Source organism: Corticium candelabrum, chromosome 1 (assembly GCF_963422355.1).
Source record: "Corticium candelabrum chromosome 1, ooCorCand1.1, whole genome shotgun sequence".
Classification (NCBI taxonomy): Eukaryota; Metazoa; Porifera; class Homoscleromorpha; order Homosclerophorida; family Plakinidae; genus Corticium; species Corticium candelabrum.
In genome coordinates this window covers 3,417,994-3,440,001 of record NC_085085.1, presented here as the reverse complement: position 1 = coordinate 3,440,001, position 22,008 = coordinate 3,417,994, and the positions used below count along the sequence as shown (strand labels likewise).

The window sequence follows — 22,008 nt, the reverse complement described above, 5'->3', positions numbered from 1 at the left end:
AGGAGCTGCGCTGCGAACTGCAATTCAAATGGCACATGAAAATATAAGTCAGACAGGTTTCTTCACTGGCGTGAAATGAAACCAGTAAGACATACCGCACCACACTACACATGTGCGACGTCACCATACGGACACAAAGATGGCCATACATCATGATTATATTTCGTGAATTACAACCTGAGAAAATAATTTTCGTAAGAAAAATGTCGATTCATCATGCATTTATAAGGATATCCAGTTATGACATAACACCTCCGGCAGTCACAAACGGACGGTCTACGTGCGTCCGCGCGCATCCTCCTGACTAGAGGTAATAGAACTCATGTACTTGACGTAAATAAACATCTATACGAATGTGACACTCGTCTCGCTCATGCCACTGGCATCGTGCAACTTCTGACCGACCAATCTGTCTCGTCGTTTCGACTCCCTCCGCTGTTCATGCGACAGTTGATACCGACCGATAGGATGCTGGGTAATCATCAAGCTCCTTTCGACTCTACGTCGCTCTTGCCTCGTAGAAACGTCGCCGAACCTCTGGCTGCCACGCAGCGCGGCATCCCTGGTAGGCGTGCTCGTCACCGGCTCGCGCTCTTTTCGTCGCGACCGCGCATATGCAGCCCGTCGCGTGACCGCGCCGTCGCCGACGTCGACGTCGGTGATGTCGGGCGGACATGCGAACGTCGGGTCGTCGACCGGGCAGAGATCGGGAACCGACAGCGACTGATCGTTGGCGCCGCCGTTACCCACCCATTTCCTGTCCGCCGCGACGTTCGGAGAGCGTCGACCGTGCGAAATTCCGTCGTCGCCAAATGGCGGCGTGAGCTGCCGCATTTCGTTCACGGTAACGGGCAGTGTGAGACTCCGGCGGCTTTCATTGCTGTCGCTCCGCGGCAACAACGGCGGTCGGTCGGCGCCGCCGTCGAGGACGTCCGATTGTGATTGGGTGCGTTGTATGAGAAGATCCGGTAACGGATCGGGCGACGGCAAACCGGTGCGCTGATCGTCGAGCCGATCACACTGTATCCGATTCAACAACGTAATCAAATCTAGACACAATCAACCAGTCACGTGATAGTTCCCTATATAGTAACTGACAGTGGCGGATCCAGGAATTTGAAAACGGGCGAACGCTGTACATATTCAAGGAGAGGGATATGTCACGCGCGCTAAACAAGTCTAAGTGTACATGTACCGTATTTCTTCAATTAAACGCCCCGACGTTTATTTATTAGCTAGGGTTTCAACTAGGCGTTTAAACGAGGGCGGCGTATAATCGAAGCAATACGGTACTGTACTTGAAAATTTAGGTGACCGCGTAGATTAGTGTTTATGGAAACGAATGTGTGTAGCATAGGAAGGGTCATGCAGCAAAAGGGGTTGGTATCCATGGAAACCATGGAAACCTTCAGGATCCGCCACTGTAACGTATACCACAGACCGTCTGTTGATGGTGCCGGCATCAAACCACGGCTCGCCACTTCCGTGCTGACTCTCGCATCATCCTTCTTCTTTCTCCCACTCTTTCGCATCTTCTTCACCTCGTCTTCCCGCTTCCTGCCGCGCGGACTCGACGGCAGACACGTCGTCAGCTCGCCGTCCGTCACCGCGTCGTCGCTCGCCGACCTCGTCGGCGCCGACTTTGTCGCCTTCAGATCGAGATGCGCCTGTTGAAAGTTGCGCGTCTTGACTTTCAACGCGTTCGACTGCTCCGACTGCATCGATAGCGATGACGACGGACGTTCGCTTTGGTATCCTCTGTCCGGCGACGCGCTCGATTCGTTCTCGTAGATTTCGCCTGCAAAAGCGTAGAGAGTGAGGAAAAATTCGATGTTGGCTGCATGTGCATGTCGGGACCGTACGCGTTATCTGTGCTGTGGGTTTGATCAGGACGGTCTGGTTTACGAGAAGAGTTGATGAAATGTCGAGTTGTAATGGAACGGGACAGTTATCCTAAAAAATATTAATTAAAATTTTAATTGAGAGTTAAACGAAAACTACTTGACAGTAAACTCTTGTGCAAAAGCCGCCGCTTAGATGCACTCAGAAATTTTGTACAGGCATCATGACGTCATATTGTCTCCATGTTGACTACACCTTCTAAGTTAATAGCATGTGCACATACTGTTTGAATAACATTAGATTCTTTTCACAAATCAACTGTTCCATGCTTATGTTGCAACCACCACTCTGCAACACAGGCAGGCCCAAGTAGGATATCCACGAATTCGAGTTCTAAAATAATGCCCTGACTTTTTGTGACTCAGAGTGCCTTCATTCAAACTTGCCAAAATGATACAATAGAGGGAAGGAAACTGTCTCTTGAATGCAAGGCGGTTAAAGAATACTGTCACACGACAACCTCCATTACCACATCTACACCATGGGTATACCACAATGACATGAACAAAGCAAGTGACCCCCAGTCTGTTGAAAATACTAGCCGTGGCTACTATTCCAGTGCAGCTTGTGTAAAAGCTTAAGTTTCAGGATTTTTTGCAGGCATCTATGCTTGTAGGCAATCACGACAATCTGGAAGACAGGTTTATACCAAGACACAAGCAGGATAGCCACAAATTCGAGTTCTATAATGCCCAGTCTTTTCGTGAATGAGTGACTCTGGATGAGAGTGCACTGCACAGATGGTGCATTCGTTCAAACATTCCAAAATGATACAGGGAAAGAAACTCTCGTGAATGCAAAGTGGCAAAAGAAGAAAAGGCGTGTCACAACCCCATTATCACTCAGGTAGACATCCATGTGTCTACCAGGTGTGCACCCATGTGTATACCACATCGACAAAGAAAGGCAAATGACCCCCCTGAGTCTGTCTGTTGTAAATTCTAGCCATGGCTAATTTTCGAGTGTAGCTTTGAGTAGCTCTTATTCAAGGGCGGCTTTTATACAAGACTTTACAAAAGTTAAAAATTGATTAATTAATCAATTAATTAATTGACTGCCAAATAGCTTTCAGATATCGTCAGTTCTCTGTCAGTAAACTCGACTCTCCGCTGTTCTGCCCTTCAGCAAAAACAGACTGGCAGAACAAACTAGAATGACTACGGTCAACCCGTCCGTCCATCTGTCTCTGTGTCTGTCTGGCATCCTGTTCTGTCACTGTTTATCATACCAGGTGAACAACGTGGCAGTCGATATCCAATCCTCTCTGAGTCATCACACCACTCAGAACGTCTCGGATCGTTTTCTTTTTGTTTACTTTGACTGTTATGTGAACATTATCAGCAAACAGTGCTCTAACAAGAAATGATGATATCAATCACAGGTGCATCACCACAAACGTGTAGGAACAGGAGCAATACACTGTACTTGAAAGTCAATCCTGCGCTCTGAAGACGAACTTCTTTGTTGTGAAGGCATGAAACAGGAGCTTCATATGGGACGACCTAAATGTAATGGGGTTCAATCACAGGATCGTAAGAAAATGAGACAAATAAGTGGACACAAAGAGAGACAAGTAGGCAGGCCTGTACAGTACCCACGGCATGCACACACACACACACACACACACACACACACACACACACACACACAAAGAAAGACAAACAAACAGACCAACAGGCAAGCAAGGAGACTAGGAGACAAACAGGCAGACAGTGATCCACTAATCTGTAGTATTAAGAAATGTGAGTGTGGAAGGCTTATTGACAAGCAAGGGTTTCATCTCTTAGCCTGCAAATCAGGCGGTGGGCCTATATGGTTGAACGAATCGCTAGCTAGTGTGTGGAGTGACTGCATATGTGCCTTAGGTATGATCAACTTATAGAGCCTGGTGACCTCTACATCAGATAAAAATTGTCATCCTGACAGTTGGGTGTGTCTTTGGCACATCCATGGAAAGAGAGATCATCCCCTGAGGTTGACGGATTTACGCTGCATCAAAAGGGAAACTCACAGATCCTAAACTACAATAATGAAGCAGATGCCTTTGGCAATATTTCTGACTGCACCCCGCTAGTCTTTGAGCATTTGGCTGTTGGAGGTGGCGAGCTCACCAGTTTCTTCAGGACTTGCATGATATACCCGTAGACAAAAATGGACAGAAAATGGCAGAGACTTAAAAGTTTTCTGGAGATGGTGCTTCTCAGATTCTCTTCAGCATTGCAATGCTAGAGCAATTGCAAGAAATCTCAATAGACTCTCTAGTCGTTGACATGTAGAGTTTGACTTGTATTCTGAGCACTTGTTAGCTAGATAGCAGGGATCTCGCTACAGTGTGGCAGGCCACTCCAGTAGGAGTGCGCCACGCTCAGAAACGGTAGATGAGAGTCCAAAGTCTTACAGCTAAGGAATGCTTGAGAATTACATACTACTGAAACACGGACAATACTATGGTACTTAGTTTCGTGACAATTGCCACAAATCTAGGATCTTACAACATAACGCGGGATGATAACCTCATTCCAAATGTACGCATAAGTGCTGATTGCAGTCTAGTCCCGGATGACCTCCCAGTGACCTGGAAATTCGTTCGAGAAGTAGCACCTAGAATCTACTCGAGACTAGTCATGGCTTCATGCGAAGGAACAACAGTGGTCCACGTCACGTCAATCAACGTCTGACTAGACAGACTTTCTTGCATGCGCAAGCTACGAAAATTGCTAAGAAGTGCTTACTGGCGATCAATGTTGATTTCCTTGCCACAGTACTTGAATGTACGTTACATGCAGTAGCTACAATGCAAAGTCTACCTCACTTGAGATCGGTTCCAGTGCACATGTCCAACTGTAAAGAGCAGACTGCATGCGCCGTGGACCCGCCATCCATTCACACTCCCAAAATCTCTTGTGATAACCCTGGATTGTTTAGTGTTTTGTATGTGGACTTGATGGTCGCTGGACATTCTTTCGGTCTATGATGTGTAAATGTTTTAGTGTTGATTTAGGAAAATACACTACCATAGACAGACAGACAGACAAACAGACAGACAGACAGACAATGTGAAAGGATGAGAATGGACACACCAACATTGCTGAGTTCAAGATTCAATAGAGAAAGCTATTTTTCCGTACAGTTACAATGTCGTAACACAAGTGTGATTATCGCAAAACCTGCAATTATTTCATCAAGACCGAAGGCTATCGTCAGAGACTTTGATGACTGTCAATACGTTGTAAAATAAAATTCGTCGTTGGAAACTTTTGTTGTACAGTACACCCTGGATTATCCGGACTACTCCGGAGACAGGTTAGAAGTCCGGATAATCTAGTGTCAGAATAATCAAAAGTTGATAAATATCAACTAATTTTCCTCCACTGTACAAGACTACACTCTGTTTCCAACTTACTGTACATTCATGTCACTAGCAGAGTCATCAACAGCTGCCTATTTATTAAATTAGTACGTTCTCTGTTATGTATTCGCTCATTTGTGAAAGGCTGTACCTACTCTCTGTTCGCGCTGACTTTGCACTTTGAAAATCTGTAATAACTTCTGCACAATAGGGCAATAGGGCAGACAGTGACGACCTTGGTATCGTTCGAAACCGCAAGTTCCCGGACTTTCTATAGCTAGGGTAACGACGACGTATGCATTACACAGGCGGATTGATAAGGCTTTTGCATATCAAGAGTCGTTGGGGTTCTTAACTCATTAAGAAGGTTTGGTCTTACAACAAGAATGCTGCTAATAGAGGAAGTAGCCAATTAACAAGGTCACTAAACGGTTTGCTGCTTTGACATCAACACACAGTTGCTCTTGTTTCCCAAGTAGTTGCTTGATATTTCTGACTCCTCTTCTTGTTCAGTTTCGTCTTGCTAGCCTGCGACTTCCTCTACTGTTACCTTAACATCTTTGTATTGTAATATGACCTCTAAATTGTACAGTTAATGGGATATCACTTAACATCTGAGTGTGGTAAACAAATACTGCTGTATCATTAGTCACTTCCCAGCGCAAAGTCAGCGGGAGCAGAGAGTACAGCGTACTAGTATACAAAATAAAATATACTATAGTGCCTTTATCCGGGAACACAGAAAGTTAGGAGACACAGAATTTGTCTGGATAATCGAAAGTCCAGATAATCGAGGTCCGGATAATCAACGTTGTACTGTATTCGAAATATAGGTATTGACAGACAGACAGACAGACAGACAGACAAACAGACACAGAGACAGAGAGACTGACAGATTTTGCATTTACTAAATACAGACAAACAAACTAAATACAAGAGTACATTAGATTGACAAGAAATCTCAATAGCGGATCTCCAGGACCCTGTTGAACTTACAGGTACATTCCACTACTACCTGTACTAATTACGACAGACAGATAGACAAACACACTGACACATGTGCCCACGCACGCACACACGCACACGCACACACACACACACACACACACACACACACACACACACACACACACACACACACACACACACACACACCAATGACTGCACCTCGCCGTTGCTCTGTATCACAACATCGAGCAACTCAAACTCCAACTTCCTCCTATCAAACAACTTCTGCAACGCCTCCTTCACTGTCCTGCCATGCTTCGCCATCACAATCGTCGACGAGCTGTCCGGCAAGATGACACGAAACATCTGCTCATTTGAACCTCCACTAACATCGGCCAACTGCTTGAACTACCCAGAAACCAATAAATGAACACAACAACACAATACGATGACAGTCATCAATCACCTCATCCAATCGTCCTTCTTCGCTCAGGACGACCGCAGCACTGTTACGATCTCCAACATGTCCATCCAATTCTTCAGCCGACTGTGACTTTACCTTCCTTCGTATGCCCCAAAAGATGCCTCTCCTCTTCTTCTCTTTCTCCTTCTTCTTGCGTTCTTCAGTCTGTGAGCCATAACCGGATGAAATAGACAAGCTCGATTTTGTTTGAGCGGGTTCGTCGGCTCCTTGCGTTCTGCTAGTGCACTGAAATGACGAGGATCTCAGTTGAACCTTGACCTTTGCCTACAATTAATCAAAGCACATAAAGGTCTAGCAATGGTTGACTTTGGGTATACCATTTTTGTGAGTGAGTTTACCTTCGGCGATAGAGGATCAATTGGCAAGGGTAAGTTTTCCATCTCAGCCACTACGCACTGCTGATATAGAGTCGAACGAATGAAGCGAGGATGACAGTCCATTTTCATGAGTCTGAATACCTATTCGAATATCCAACTCGTTAGTCACAAAGATCGAGACTCAAGACTGAAAGGGTGTGCCACCGCACCTCGCGCTGAGCCTTCGCAAACATATCCTTGTGAGGACAATTGAGGCTTGCAGCCACCTGGTGAATCGTGTGGAAATCAATGTTGACTGGAGTGGGTGCACTCTCGGACAAAAACTCATCATAGATCATTTGAGCTTCTGCCTGCAACTGATAGTGAACGTTGGATGTAAAACCAAGAGTATGAGCACAATTTTTATCAAAACAATATATGGAATTTAAAATCAATGATAATGATAAATTGTAATACACAGGATATCGTGATCCTCATTCATTCTGATTAGAGACATATATACGACACAAATGAATACTCAGAAAGGTGGGCAAGAAGGTAGAAAGGCAGAGAGACAAGAGCTAAATATACAAAAAATAAATAAACAAATATAGAAATAAGTAAATACATAAATAAATAAATACATAAATATACAAATAAGTAAAGACATAAATAAATAATACATATAAATAAATAAATACATAATAAATACATAAAAAATACATAAATACACAAATAAGTATATTCATAAATAAATAAATAAATATAAAGAAATAACTATAAATACATATAAAAAATAAATAGATAAATAAATAAATATACAAATACATAAATACACAAATAAATAATAAATAAAAATAAATAAATACATAATAAATAAATACATAACAAATACATAAATAACTACATAAATCACAATGCATAGACAGACTTCTCGAGATATTGTTAGTACAGTAGAATAGACATAGTCTCGAGTAGCCAGACCTCTCCACTGGAGAGGTCTGGCTATGTGAGACTAGAATAGACAGATGTTGTAGAAACAAGACCATGCTGTGACATCTTTTATAAATTCATTCATACAGACTGAGCAATGTATCTGTATCATCTAGACACATGTTTTATACCTAAAAGATGGTGCAATGTAGGGATGGTGTACTGCTCAGTCTGCATGAGTGAATTCATGAAAGATGTCACAGCAAACCCTACATGGTACTGTTTTTCATACAGCAACCCTACATCTTTCTCATTTTTCAAAATGTTTTTATACTATTGTTAGTAGAATAGACAGATGTTGTAATGTAATAATGCAAAACATCACAATTCCAAGTCGTTCTAATCTAATTTACAAGGTCATACACACACAACAAGAGTTCTAGTGCTTGTTACAATAAACAAAATCACACGTCTACAATTTTACAAAAATTTAGGTCTCCTCCTAGTCTCACGTACCCAGACCCCTTTCCAACGCGTCATACTTCTGGCTGAAAATGGGTCTGGTGAACAGCCTTTGATGTCGCTGTGTGCCGAGCGACTATCTAAAGACCGGATTCGGTTTCTTACCGCTTTACTAAAGACCAGACTGGTATGCAAGCAGTGCAATCCTATCTTAAGTAGCTTCTCTTGTTTCGTAGGGAACAACTCAAAGACTACAGCTAGAGTCGTTGCTGTTTGTGAAATTTGCATGTCTACAGTAGCAATTAAATGCAGCTGCGAGAAAGTTGACGTCGGCAGGCTTTGATTTCATGCAGCTATGATCGTGACAACGTATGTAGCATGTTGTGGGCGTGCTCGTGTCACGACAGAGACTGAATGTGAACATAATGGATGTATGCGAATGTACTCAATGCTGTTTTCTGTTTGACGTCCCAACTGGCAGCAGACAGTCCAGAGTAAGCGATATCTGGAAGGTCTTGGCACTGACGTCATCAAAACAAGATGAGTCATCTTTTGGTCTTTCGGTACCATCTCATGTGTGCTTTACATTGAGTATGTTCTCATCCATTCAGTACGTTTGCATTCAGTCTCGGTTGTGACACAAGTGCGTAGCGTACGACTTCGATCATGGCAGGCTGCATGAGATGGAAGCCTGTCGATGGCAACGTTCCCACGGCCGTGTCTAGTTGCTGCTGTAGACATGCAGATTTCACAAACAACTATGAATCTAGCTGTAGTCTTTGAGTTGTCGTCTAGGAAAAAAGAGAAACTACTTGAGATAGGATTGTACTGCGTGCAGACCAATCAGGTCTTTAGTGAAGCCAAATCCAGTCTTTAGATAGCCGATTACTGGCTAGGCAGCACACAGTGACATCAAAGGCTGTTCACCAGACCCATTTTTGCCCAGAAGTATGATGCAGCGCAAAGGGGTCTAGCTAAGCGAGACTAGTCTCCTCCTTGGTGATATTTGAGTTGCACTTAATTAAACTTCACTATTTCCACTAGCATTCTTAGTCTACGATCCTTTTCACTGATTCTTTCTTCAAAGTTACATTCGTTCTGGCTGTGTCCCAGCAGATCAATTACAAGACGGCACAAAAAGACATTCCACTGCCCATCAACTGGTAAGGCAAACAGACAACGAGCCACATGGGCAACATATAAACAGATGAAAAACAAACAGATAGAGAACAGACATGTGGAGAACAAAGAACAGACAAGCTAGTGAACAAACAGATGTGCAGACAAAAAGGTATGTACAAAGATGGAAACAAACACTAAACAGGAAAGGCGGCACACGCAATAAATATGGAAGAAGTCTGGACACGCGGATGTCCGAGACGTTGACAATAAGTCAACATGAAAAGTCAGTAGTACAACCACATGTGGATTATAACACAAAAGATGACACATACACTAACACATGCAAACATGCATTCACCGCATGCACTCGCGAATGCATTCACACTTGCATGCACTTATGCACTCTCACATGCCGAGCTCATAAACTCACCGCTCCAGACTCCCGCAATTCGGCAAATTCCTGACACTGTAGCCAAAATGACAAGTTCTCGTCGCTGTGTTCCGATCTCATAAACTCCTAACAGAATTCAGAAGTCAATACACACATTATCGTATCGCTTGTCGGTGTCAAGTCATGCTGACCGTGAGACATGCCACGCCTTCCGGATCCTTTAGCAAACGAGTGAGGCTGAGAGCCCAACTGGCGATCCGTTTAACATCACCACGAACGCTGTACTCACTCCCGACCGTCGACATCAGAGCCAAACTGTCCATGCTGGTGTTCAGCAACGTGCCTCCTTGGTTTATATCGTTCACATAGCCGTGGCTTTGAGCACCGGGTGACACTGGTAACTTCTCATCCGGATCAGTTGAAGTGACAAAGTCGACGCCTTGACCGTGCTGAGCTACATCTCGTTCAATGGGAGAGACACGTGGTATACGACCGTGAGAACGAACCGCATCAAGTGAAGTCTTCTCTCTGCTAACACGACCGCGTCTTCCTTCGAGAGACTGAAGTCTCGGGATGTAGTCTTCTGTAAACCAATCAGGCAGGTCGAGGAAGTTGTTGCTCTTAGAGACAGTAACACCTGCTTGGTCCATTTTTCCGTTTATCCCATCTTCATTCACACCAGGTTGATCGATATTGCAGCTCAACTGACTGCTCATTTCCCGTGCTTTTTGTGACCCTGTACACACAAACGACCGGCTGTCTAGCACATCAGACAATGGGGTGACCGTGTGATTCTCACCTGACTGTCTAGGCAACTCAGAGTGATACGGAGATGCTTGCGAACAACCCAAATCTTTCCTTTGCGGTGCACCAAGTGTCTCTAACAACGGTGGTGGGGGTGGCGGAAGGTCAACGATGGAGTCTTGGTCTGACACTTCCCACACCTCTGGATAGTCATCTGGTGGTTGATCATTTTCAATAGTGTTACTTCCGTGTGATGGTTGATTAGGGTATCGTCCAACGATGTCCATGTCTGTTGGAAGACTCGGTGACGAAGTCACATGAAAAGACTTTCGTCTTATGTCCACGTTGAGAAGATTAGGATTGAAAAGATCAGGGTCAGACATACCTCTCCAGTCATTCGACGACTGCTCGATAATATTGTCGACGGAAACTGTACGTCCGATCATAAAGACTCCCGGTTGTTGTCCGTCGCTGCTTCCACTCCCGGCATGATCGCCGATTATTTGCTCCGATGGTTGACTTAGTTGAACACCCTTCTGACGTTTTGAAGTCTTCAATACATCCGCAATCGACTTCAAGATGTGCGACGTTTCCTGTGCGGATTGATTAAGACTGTCCTGCGAAGTGTATCTCCTGGATCCGTTAACCATAAACACGTGACACAACGGATGCTTCTGTGTGGACAAATGTTTCTCGTGTCGTCTCAGTCTACGAGTGACAATCGCAAAAAATCGAGTGTCATCGATACAGATGCAGCTGTAAGCCAACTGGTGCGCCGGTATCTCGATCAGTACTCGACCGTGAGTATTAATGAGACTGATGCTTGTGCTTGTGGCTTCCAACGTCACTGGTGCACACCTCCCTTCAGCCTGTACCCTTGCAACACACCGTCTGATAGTATCAACGCGGCCCTGTTGCGTCACCTTGGAGGTAGCCGTGACTTGTACCGATCCAAAATACGCGACGGGAAACCGAACTACCGAGTAGCCTAACCTGAGGCCCGAATCCTGATGGGAATCTCTCTCGGATTCATCCCTTGGTGACAGTCCCACCGCATTCCTATCCCCTAGTGCTTCCCTCGTTCTTACATGCGCCTCTTCGCGTCCTGCAGCGAGAGCCAACATGAGAGACTTTCTCTGTTTTTTCACTTTGTATTGACCGTCGGCGTTGTCAGCCGGTACGAATTGTCCATTCATCGCCTGATTGAGCGGCAACGACTCGTCGCTGCTCGGCAGACTCATTCTCCGCGCAATCGCCGCCTGTTCGTTCATTATACCTGCGCTCGCACTCCTTCGATTGGCCAAGCTGTCGTCGACGTCGAGGTTGCACACCGTGCAGAGTAGACGCACCGTGTCTCTGCTGCCGGCGACCAAACCGACGACGTCCTCGTGTCTCGCACGCGACACGTCGATGCCGTCGACTTCCAAAACGAGCATCCCTGGCTGTAGGCCATTCTCGTCGGCCGAGCTGAGCGGCAGTATGCTCGTCACCACCGACGGAAATTCGCCCGACAACGTGAAGCCGTAGCCGTTAGTGCGACGCACCAGCTCGTACTCGCGCGCGCTAGTCACGGCGCCCAGCATGTTGGTCCCGTCGTCCTCCGCTCCTACTCCTGCTGCTGCCCGCTTGTTCATTGATGCGACTTACGCTTGGACGGTCGCTGGCGCCGCGACTCTCGCGCGTGCGCGTCGAGGTCGACAACTTGGGAAGTCGCTAAACAACCTACAAAAGCGACACACAATTATTGTTACTCGCACAAAGAAGCTGTCAACACGCACACAGCCGCTCGTCTTACCGTCGAACGCCCAGAGGCGAGTCGCGTATGGCAACGACAACCGAAGCCCGAACAACGGCCGCTTGATTTGACCGCTACACAGGATATCTCGCCACTGGGCGGAGTTTGAGATGCTAATCTAGGAGAAAGATGACCTCTAACGTGAAACGAGTTCGCCTGCTGCCTCGTATGTCGCGTGAAATCAGCGTTTCCGTACGAACGACGGCCTGTTGCACCTCTGGTGACCGTTGTGACGCGGTCGTAACATCCAATATACGGGATATCGGTTACTAGCATTCCCACGCAGGACACGCCTTGTCTATTGTGTTAGGTTTCTCGCGAGTCTAGTAGACTACGTTCTTGACGAGCGAGCGTTGGCTTTCCGAAAGAGTCTAAAGTCGATGCTAATAGTAATACATTATTGTTCTAAGAAATTGCATGCGTACACGTTCAGGCAGCGTCGATCGGCTTTCAAACTTGATTATGTACTACAAGGCATTGATCACCTACTAAAACATAGTCAGAAATATTTCTGCAAGTTGGTGGTTGCTTGATTCTTCAGAATTTTTTGTGTCCACGACTACAGTACATGTCTGTGTCCATATACCTACTATCGTGTGTGCTCGCCTCCATCGGCCACCGATGCTTTGCTATCATTTGTTTGATTTCGCTTTGATTAATAATTAATGTAATAAATTATTTAATCAAAGTCTAGCCGATCCGACGTTGCAGTTGCACTCATCTTTACAACTAAAAATTTGTGGATGCTCATTCATTAGTATTCTGGCTCCGCCCTTGTATCTGGTTGGGTGCAGTACCGAGGCGTTAATTAGTGACCGCAAGAAAACGAGGTAGAACAAGAGTGTCGGCTTGGACTTGTTGCGTAATTAAAATTACTTGTGTACGAACTCTGTGGGATTGACTCGGGAAGACTGAAATTGGATTTACCAAATTGTCGCTTCCTCATCCACATTTGATTAGGTCACATGATCTTTAAGCATTTTCATTATTGGTCAATATAAAGTCTTGTGTGTACATGAAGGTGTACAAACATACTCTAACTAGATTACAGCCGCAAAACAATTTAAGCGGGATTTTAATTAACCACGGTATAGCAGTGCAACATAACTCTGTAGTCATAAAGCCTTGGCCTTCCAGACTCCTGTAGCACCAAATAAAATTGGCCGATTTGGGAGGTCGAGACTAGTAGTCATACGTATAGACTTTTCTCTGGTCATAGGCGTAAGAACCTAGGAGTTGATGGGGCTATAATATTATCTGAATATTCGCCAGCCCACATGACGTCACTAACAAGAATCTATCCAAGTACAGTAACACCGCATTAGACCAGAGATTCAGACAGCAAAGTTAATTAAGTTAAACTGCCTCCTACACCCCTGCAGGTTGCTAGATTCTGTTTCACGAAAGGTTATATTGACATTATGTGTCTAAATCGCTATCTGACTAATTTCAATAGCCATATACATATATATATATATATATATATATATTACCCAAGACCGTAAATAGGTTACTGTAGTCTGTTTTTGCTTTCCTTGGAAACTCACATGTACGTCTAATAATTCTATTTTTAAGCTGCATGCAGAATTAGCTTTGACCACAAAAATTTTAGTAGATCTTGTGCTATCATGCTAACTGTAAAAGACTCAATTAACCGTTATGTTTTAGTGGTTTTGAAAATGAATAAATCAACACAAATCTATAAATATGTATTAATTAATCAAAAGAAGAAGACCTGCTGACACTATAGAAGTATCATTGTGTACCAACATGACGTTGATCTCGTGGAATAGTACTGCTGATGCTTGTTGCAGCATCAGTCCATGCAAGCAACTGGTATACGATCGAGACGTAGATCACCACTGACGTCCCTAGAGAACAGCAGAATGTGATTGGAAGGAACAACAGAGAACAAGTATTGTACTCTTTTACTAATTGAAATATAAGTTATCTAAAAGACGTACGCAGTCTCTTGACTGTATCATCAACAGACACTCTGTGGCAGCAAAACATAAGCTCAATACATTTCACTGATGAACAAATTGTAGGTGATGACTATCAACAAGTTACGTCTGATGTGAATCAAATGCACTTGTTTTTTGCTCTAAACTATTAGTTAAATACCAGCTTTTACCCAACAGCAAAAACAACACATGCATGCATCAAACAGTACGTATTAATTACTACATAGTGAGTAGCCCAATTGCATTGCCTGAAAGCAGACAAATACCATTACAAAGCATCCGACATCGCATTTTTAACACAGCAACGGATGAGAACGATCGTTCACTGGCCATTCCAGCTTTGAATTTACTTGTTGTGACACGCTCCCTAATTAAATCAGAGGAGATAGTTCAATTGTCTGCCTACATGCAGCCCTCTATCAAAATTAATGATCATGTACTAGGGTTTGTTGCACTGTATTACCTATAGATAATTAAACTCTAAATTTTAAAGTAAATTTGTAGTGTCACTACAATCAACAATTAGCTCTATCCCCATGGAAACGGCAACCTTGAGTTAATGGCAGCGATCATGCATAATTCGCGCATGCAAGGTAGCACGTGTAAGTAAGCACACTGGCATTTGAATCGTTGGTAGCGTATCGGCGTTAGAACTCTGTTGGCAGCAGTCACTTTCACATGCACCGGTAACGATAATACGTTCTAGCTCACGTGCATCTCTAACGGCCTAGGGGAGTGTCACGGCAACTTTTGCTGCTCTAATTTTTTGAAGTGTATGCACGTACTACAAATGCAATCGCTTGAAACATTAAAAATTTCGGAGAATGGTCTCACTTTGTGGAGCTAAATAATACGTCTGGAAGGTCATACACATGTGAGAGTCTGTTTGAGGAAATTGAGTCTAAAGGCAAACAAAATGGTAAGGCTTAGAATGACTCAACCTGGCTTAACTAAACGCAAGCACTCCTAGTGTAGGTGTACTGATCCTGCAGTAATCGCACTAGCGGCTTTTTAGAGCTGCTTCTAGTCGGTAGCTGAAACGTCGCTAGTCTGGTCCTTGAGAGACACTAGAGCGTCAACGCTAACGTCAGTACAAAACCCTATTCACCCCTAGAAGTTGTCTACCAAAAATTGAATTTTTTTAGAAACCTAGGATGTTGACCACACTATCGCTTGTGCGTTTGTTTACGATGATTATGTTAAAATTCTCATAACTAACGTACGCTAAAGAGTAAACGAAAAGCTAGCAATAGCTGTAAAAACGGCAGCGATGGTTATTTAATTGAAGGGTGAAACGGTAATACCGTTTAAGAGATTAGATTTTGCAAATTTCAGAACTTGTGCCCCCAAGTTTTGCAGCCATTGTCAAAGCTAACATATATAGTAAGTTGCTACAGTACCCAATCGGCGTGCGATGACAAGCACTTTGAAGATTGGGTACCACGGAGAAGTTCCATCTCGAGGTTCCATCTCAAGAGAAGATCCAGAATGATCTGGCCTGCCACATGGCGATCTGCCAGCATCATTTTTGCGTTTTCTGGCAATGTTCAAGTCTAACTTTTGGTTTTAGTGCGCTTGGGCGGATTTCCAGTCGATGCGACACCGATCGCGAGCACCCGCCAGGCGGCCCGAGCGAATTTTTTGTTTGGACTACGACCTACTCTCTGTTCGCGTTCACTGTGAATCTGGAACTATGCAATGAAGCAACTGTGTTGGTTTAGAAACACTTAACTAATTGCCTGTGACCTATGACATCAATAGCTTGTTTACTGTGACTCCGGATTTACTAGAGGTGTTTTACTGTGACTTACTATACCTGCAAAACACGAGGAAAAAGAAGAAGAAAATTTCTAGATGCAGGAAAGACATCATGGAGAGCTCTAATATCACAAATGAGATAGATGACGACTACGAAGTGACGGACCTTGATAGTGATGTCGCATTGACTAGCCAAGCCCAGGTGAACACGACCAAGCGTTGCTGAACGCACGAAGCTTTGCAATAGAGTAATTAATAGTAATGAAGTAATCGACATGGCATCTGCTTACGTGACCACTTATCTGTAAAAATATCGTAACCCTAACGTTTTAGTAGACTAATGTGGTCTTTGATATGCAAAAACCTTATCCTCCTGGGTGTGTCTTAGTTTCATGCTATGTTTAGCGTCTACAAGAAATCCTGGCTCTTGCGCTTTCGAATGATGCCAAGATCGTCGCGTACCGACGAAGGACACAGGAGCTAGAGCGATTTTTTTTAAATACACAGTGAACGCGAACAGAGTAATCGCTGAAACGAACGTGGTCTGTTAGTACGAGGCACCCGGCGCAGCTTTGATTCTCGGTAGTCAATGGACATGTTACAACCGCGATTTTGACGTAAACGAACTTCTGCCTTTTCGCGCATCTTTCAAGCAGTAACCTGCACTGTTTATTTAAAGGGGCCCCCCAGTTTTGGACGTCGCGTCGGCTGAACGCTGTTTTCTCGGCACAAATCGACTTCAAATACATTGGACAGCAGGTAAAGTGATTGATAATCTAGAAATGATTATAATGATTACTGGGTTTGCGGTTAAACAAATCTATTTGTTTTGAGATCTTTTTTGGGTGCATGTATTGCCTGGATTGAATTGTGCGGCAATATTTACACTGTTGCATACACTGCATACATCAAATTGTGTACTAGTTATTGCAAATCTATTTTATGTGTGCAATTATATAATATGCAATTACTAATTAGAAGTGCAAATTAACTTAATTAAATATTCAGCTAACTTACTTCTATTTCACAGTACCAAAGTGCAAAGTATTCAGCTAACTTAATTAATTCTATTTCACAACTACTACTAGTACCAAAAGATTCTTAGAAGATAAACACTATATATACAACTAGGTTGACACTTACAGGTGTATACATTGGATATGCCTTTTGCCAATTGACATTATCATATTTGAAACTACACACTATGGCACACTATATGGCATTGGTTGTTATATGGTTGGTGACATGAATGACGGTGATATAATTAGTGTACTCTGTGTGTGTGTGTGTGTGTGTGTGTGTGTGTGTGTGTGTGTGTGTGTGTGTGTGTGTGTGTGTGTGTGTATTTGAACAACAAATATTTGTATATAGATATCAACAGTTAGATTTGTTGTTGTGCCAGTACACAGCAGTTTTACTAGAGATACTAGAGATAATAAGAAGTAATTGTGTTATGCTGCTTTGTGACATACTATAATATTTTTGACACTAACATGTACAAAGCAAGAAAGATGTCATCTGTCTGTTTTGTTGATTTCAATAAACTATTGAAGACAAATACATGTATACTTGTGATTTGGTTTTGTTTGTTGTAATGTGACGTATCTATGTACTGTGACTGGGGTCAAAAGTTTAAACCACTATATCTGTACATTACTTTTGCACTCTCATAAACAAGATACTTTTTTACAAGTTTCAGCTCATTCATAATTTAGTACACTTTTCAGCTAGTTTACTAACTTGACTTTGTATTACAAACGTTAATAGTCTTCACTGGCAAATGCAACGAGTAGACAACACGAGAGAGTCACTTGGAAAAGGCAAAGCTGTGAAGAATGGAGAGATGTCGCTAATAGTTTGGGACAGCTTATGCAGTACGTATGATGGAGCCATGCAACTCTCTTATTCCTATCAATGGAAATACAAATGGTTGGCAATTCTTGAGAAACAATTCTGCTATATGTTGCTGAGAAAAATGTCCAACATTTCTTTATATAGAGCCAAAATTATTTAGTCTGCATGGGAATCAAAAAAATCATTGTCTCAACTGCATGGCCAGCACAAAGCCCTATTGTAAATTCTGTTTGTCCGTACGTCCTACTGTCTACTGTCTGTTTGCCTGTCTGCAGCCTTTCTGTTTGTCTTTCCATATATTTTCATAAATGATGTTAGAAAGTTTCAAACAATAGCAAGCAAGGCTAAGTACAGTTCACACTGTCCAACAGCTAAATACAACTTGCAGATTAAGCAAAGTAAAGGGACATAAATGTCCTTGTCTGTCTGTCTGTCTGTCTGTCTGTCTGTCCGTCTGTCTGTCTGTCTCAATACATATATTTTCCATTTAAATCAAAAATTTACATCTGTCTGTCTGTCTGTCTGTTTGTCTGTCTGTTTTCATTGACTGTATAAGTCAATCAACATAGTGACTGTATAAAGAGATCAATATTGACTGTATATATCAATCAATATATATCAATTCATATCGACTATATAAAATTAATCAATATTGACTGTATGTATCAATCAATATAATGACTGTAAAATCAGTCGGTATTGATTGATTTTTATACATTCAAACTGATTGATATATACAGTCAATATTGGTTGATTTATACAGTCATTATGGTGATTAATTTATACAGTCGATATTGATTAATTTTATATAGTCAATATGAATTGATGTATATAGTCAATATTGATTGATTTATGCAGTCAATATTGATTAGTATATACAGTCAATATTGATCTATTTATGCAGTCAATATTGAGTAATGTATACAGTCAATATTGATTTATTTATACAGTCAATATTGATTAGTATATACAGTCAGTATTGATTGATTTAATAAAGCATGCAATTTCCTGTCCTTCACAAGTTATATACATTTCAGTTCTAGTCTATTCCCAAAGGGCTTATATGTATTCATACTTCACAGCTGGTCATCTGATCATCAGCCTGGTCATCTGATCATCAGCCTGCATGTAAACTAAAATTATTTTCTACATCAAACTATGATGGCTTGGTTGTCAAGAGCCCTAGGTTGGCTCTCAACTATCTTCATTCACATTCTTAATCCATCATGTATACTCGGAGTTTCCCAAATAGAATACCTTGTTGTAGTTGTTGTAGTATATGACTCAATGTCCCCGGTTAGAGTTTAAAGAAGAGACTGCATATCTCTTACCACAACTACTAAGACAGCGAAGTACTGTCAAGCATCACTTCACTACGTATGAGTGGCCATAAAACTACTTGTATTATTGTGTTCGTCAGCATCAGCTATATCTAATAACTTCAGAATGATGTTTTAGTAGTTTTATTCCTGGTTTGCAACATGAGACCCAGATTGACAGCTGTTCTATTCCAACTAGACGGCAAGACACACACACACACACACACACACACACACACACACACACACACACACACACACACACACACACACACAACACTAAATGAGCTCTCATGCATAAACTACAACTCCAACTGTTCAGCATTATGGACTAATCTCTCCTATTTGTAAAATAGCAATTGTTTTATGAGCTGTTAAATTTCATATTGACATTGTAGGTTATTGAAAGCTACTTGTATCTATTGAAGAACAGCACTCTTGACCACTCAAATAAGGTAATACACGTAAACACTGCTTATCAGGGATATACTAATTTACTTACTGTAAGTGCAACAGTTCTTATGTAAAATAGATTGATGCATGTTTTTTTGAATTTTTCACAACTTGGTGTCAACAGCTAATTAGTTCGACTCTACGCCTTGCCACGTGCCAGGCACTGACTCTTAAAAAAACAGCAATCTATGGCAAACAGAAGCTGCAACACACACAAAGACTTTAGCAAGATAAATCTTTGAGTGTTTTACAAAAATAGCAAGCATCTTTTTCCCCTTATTTTAATTGTCTTTGTACGTATCAGGATCATACTTGCAAGTATCTGGTTTGCCTTAATTAATTAAACGAGATCAACAGAAGTCTGAGTACTAAGCAAATTTAGTCTCTGTTCGGTATATCTCTTAGAAACACCAGCTTACATAATTTCAATTTTCCGTGACACTGAGGTATTGGAGTTCTTCATCATTACCTGTGGACCAATATATATTATGCATTTTCCAATTAATAGCAACTTAGTTAATTGACTAGGTGTCACTTGTAGCCAGTGATACAGATAACAAGTGAACTGCTCCATCATATAGTGAAATTACAACAACTCACATTAGTTAAGTTGAAAGTATAAAAATACACATGTAAATGCACACAAAAAGTTAGCATATTGTACTATTCATTTGATATGTCATTGACTTCTCTCTCAGATTACTGTTAATTAAATAGCTATGGCTTAATCCATTGCTAATCTTTAAACTGTCTACGCGCGTGTGTCTATGTGTACCTGTGGCACACAATCAAAATTACCATATAGTATGAATTAAGTTGAAACAAACCACAAGAAAATATTTGAGTAACCATCAGTATTGCTTGCATTCAGCTATGACTTGGTTTGCTGTATCAGAATGTTGTAAGTAAAATCTATCATTGATGTAATACTTAGCAAAATTGTGGTGCAAGAATGCTTACTGTATATACTCCTGTTACAGATTCAAATGGTTGGCAGTCTGTTTATGGAGAAACTCCGTGTCTGTGGATACGACGGGGTGAAGACTTGAAAAAGGTAACAAATTATACAGAAAAAGAGCCAAGTTCAACAGACAAACTACAAACTGCTATTGATCTTGTAGAAATGGACAGTGTTACAAGAAGACCTGATTCTTTGTGTCATCAATGTTAAATCCTCACATTGGTCATTAATGGGAAGAGCTACTTGAATCTCAGATAAAGGTATAATGGCTTATTTCGAATTGGCAACTACTAGCTTGGAGAACCAAAGGCAAGAGTGATGACTTACTATGACTCGCTTGTTAGAGATGGCACCAAGCCGTTTCATCAATTAAGGTAGGGAGACTAGTCTGATGTTTCATTAGATTCATATACCTGTCATGTTATACGCATACACCAGAAACTGCTAGATACCTAGAACTAGATGGTCATGTCTACAACACCAAATATACACAAACTCACAATTACAAATTCTAACAATGAAAAAGATGAATCTCATTGATTACCCAAAAATACAACATTTCACCCATTCTGTATCACTATACAACCAATGACTAATATACAGATACATGCAACTGATGCACTACTGAAACAAATTTAGTTAGTCATAATAAACTCAGGCCTTGCTGTTGTTCATAGAGAGTTCCTGCTGAAACGATTTAATAGTATTTGATGGCAACTTCAGTATCCAGATGTAAGACTGCACTGCACTATAAATGTGCTAACAGTAATATGCACTACATTGTTGATTTAGAACATACCACAGGAGAAAGCAGCTATGACTGTGGTGTATTTGTCTGCGAGTATGTCTGCTGTTTGATTCTGCACAAACCAATGGAATTTTCACAGGTCCTTTAATTGCAATGGTTTCAAAGTGCCCACTACATACTGTTCCATAAACAATGGGATTTTGCATTTAGGATTATATGCCAAATATAAGAGAAAGGATAGCAACTGATTTGCAGTCTGGGGTCCTGCTACCCGATGAAGCAGCAACAGGCAGCAGTGCCACTGATGCACAAGTACACAAGGTACCTTCACAAGACCAGCCTGCTTTCACAAGTAAGAAGTGTATCAAAGACATATGGGAAACAACAGAGCTGTCTAATGTCGCTGAATCATCATGGGAAAGATTGCCAAAATTTCTGCAACTTGTTCTACCCAAAGTTTACACTTACATGATAAAGCACATAGAAAGCCAACATTCCCGGGATTTTATAGGAGCGCAAACTGAA

The 22,008-nt window shown here is 42.1% G+C and overlaps 1 protein-coding gene and 2 long non-coding RNA genes across 3 annotated transcripts; 2 read left to right on the top strand and 1 right to left on the bottom strand.

The window, feature by feature from the left end:
* Positions 1 to 146: 146 nt before the first annotated feature.
* LOC134182637 (regulator of G-protein signaling 12-like) lies at positions 147 to 12,665 on the bottom strand. Its single transcript, XM_062650076.1, has 13 exons — positions 12,427 to 12,665; positions 10,687 to 12,353; positions 10,079 to 10,623; positions 9,927 to 10,013; positions 7,210 to 7,356; positions 7,022 to 7,141; positions 6,666 to 6,947; positions 6,419 to 6,607; positions 3,328 to 3,404; positions 3,131 to 3,254; positions 1,863 to 1,953; positions 1,442 to 1,798; positions 147 to 1,049 (listed from the first exon to the last, which is right to left on the bottom strand). Exons 2-13 carry the CDS (start codon positions 12,263 to 12,265, stop codon positions 346 to 348), a joined length of 4,302 nt encoding a protein of 1,433 aa, XP_062506060.1. The 5' UTR covers positions 12,266 to 12,353; positions 12,427 to 12,665; the 3' UTR covers positions 147 to 345.
* A 6,995-nt stretch (positions 12,666 to 19,660) lies between these two features.
* On the top strand, positions 19,661 to 21,124 carry LOC134196872 (uncharacterized). Its single transcript, XR_009972570.1, has 3 exons — positions 19,661 to 19,776; positions 20,755 to 20,828; positions 20,896 to 21,124. It is a non-coding gene; the product is annotated as an uncharacterized LOC134196872 (long non-coding RNA).
* A 312-nt stretch (positions 21,125 to 21,436) lies between these two features.
* On the top strand, positions 21,437 to 21,800 carry LOC134196880 (uncharacterized). The gene is made up of 3 exons (XR_009972571.1): positions 21,437 to 21,467; positions 21,528 to 21,622; positions 21,694 to 21,800. It is a non-coding gene; the product is annotated as an uncharacterized LOC134196880 (long non-coding RNA).
* The last annotated feature ends 208 nt before the right edge of the window (positions 21,801 to 22,008 follow it).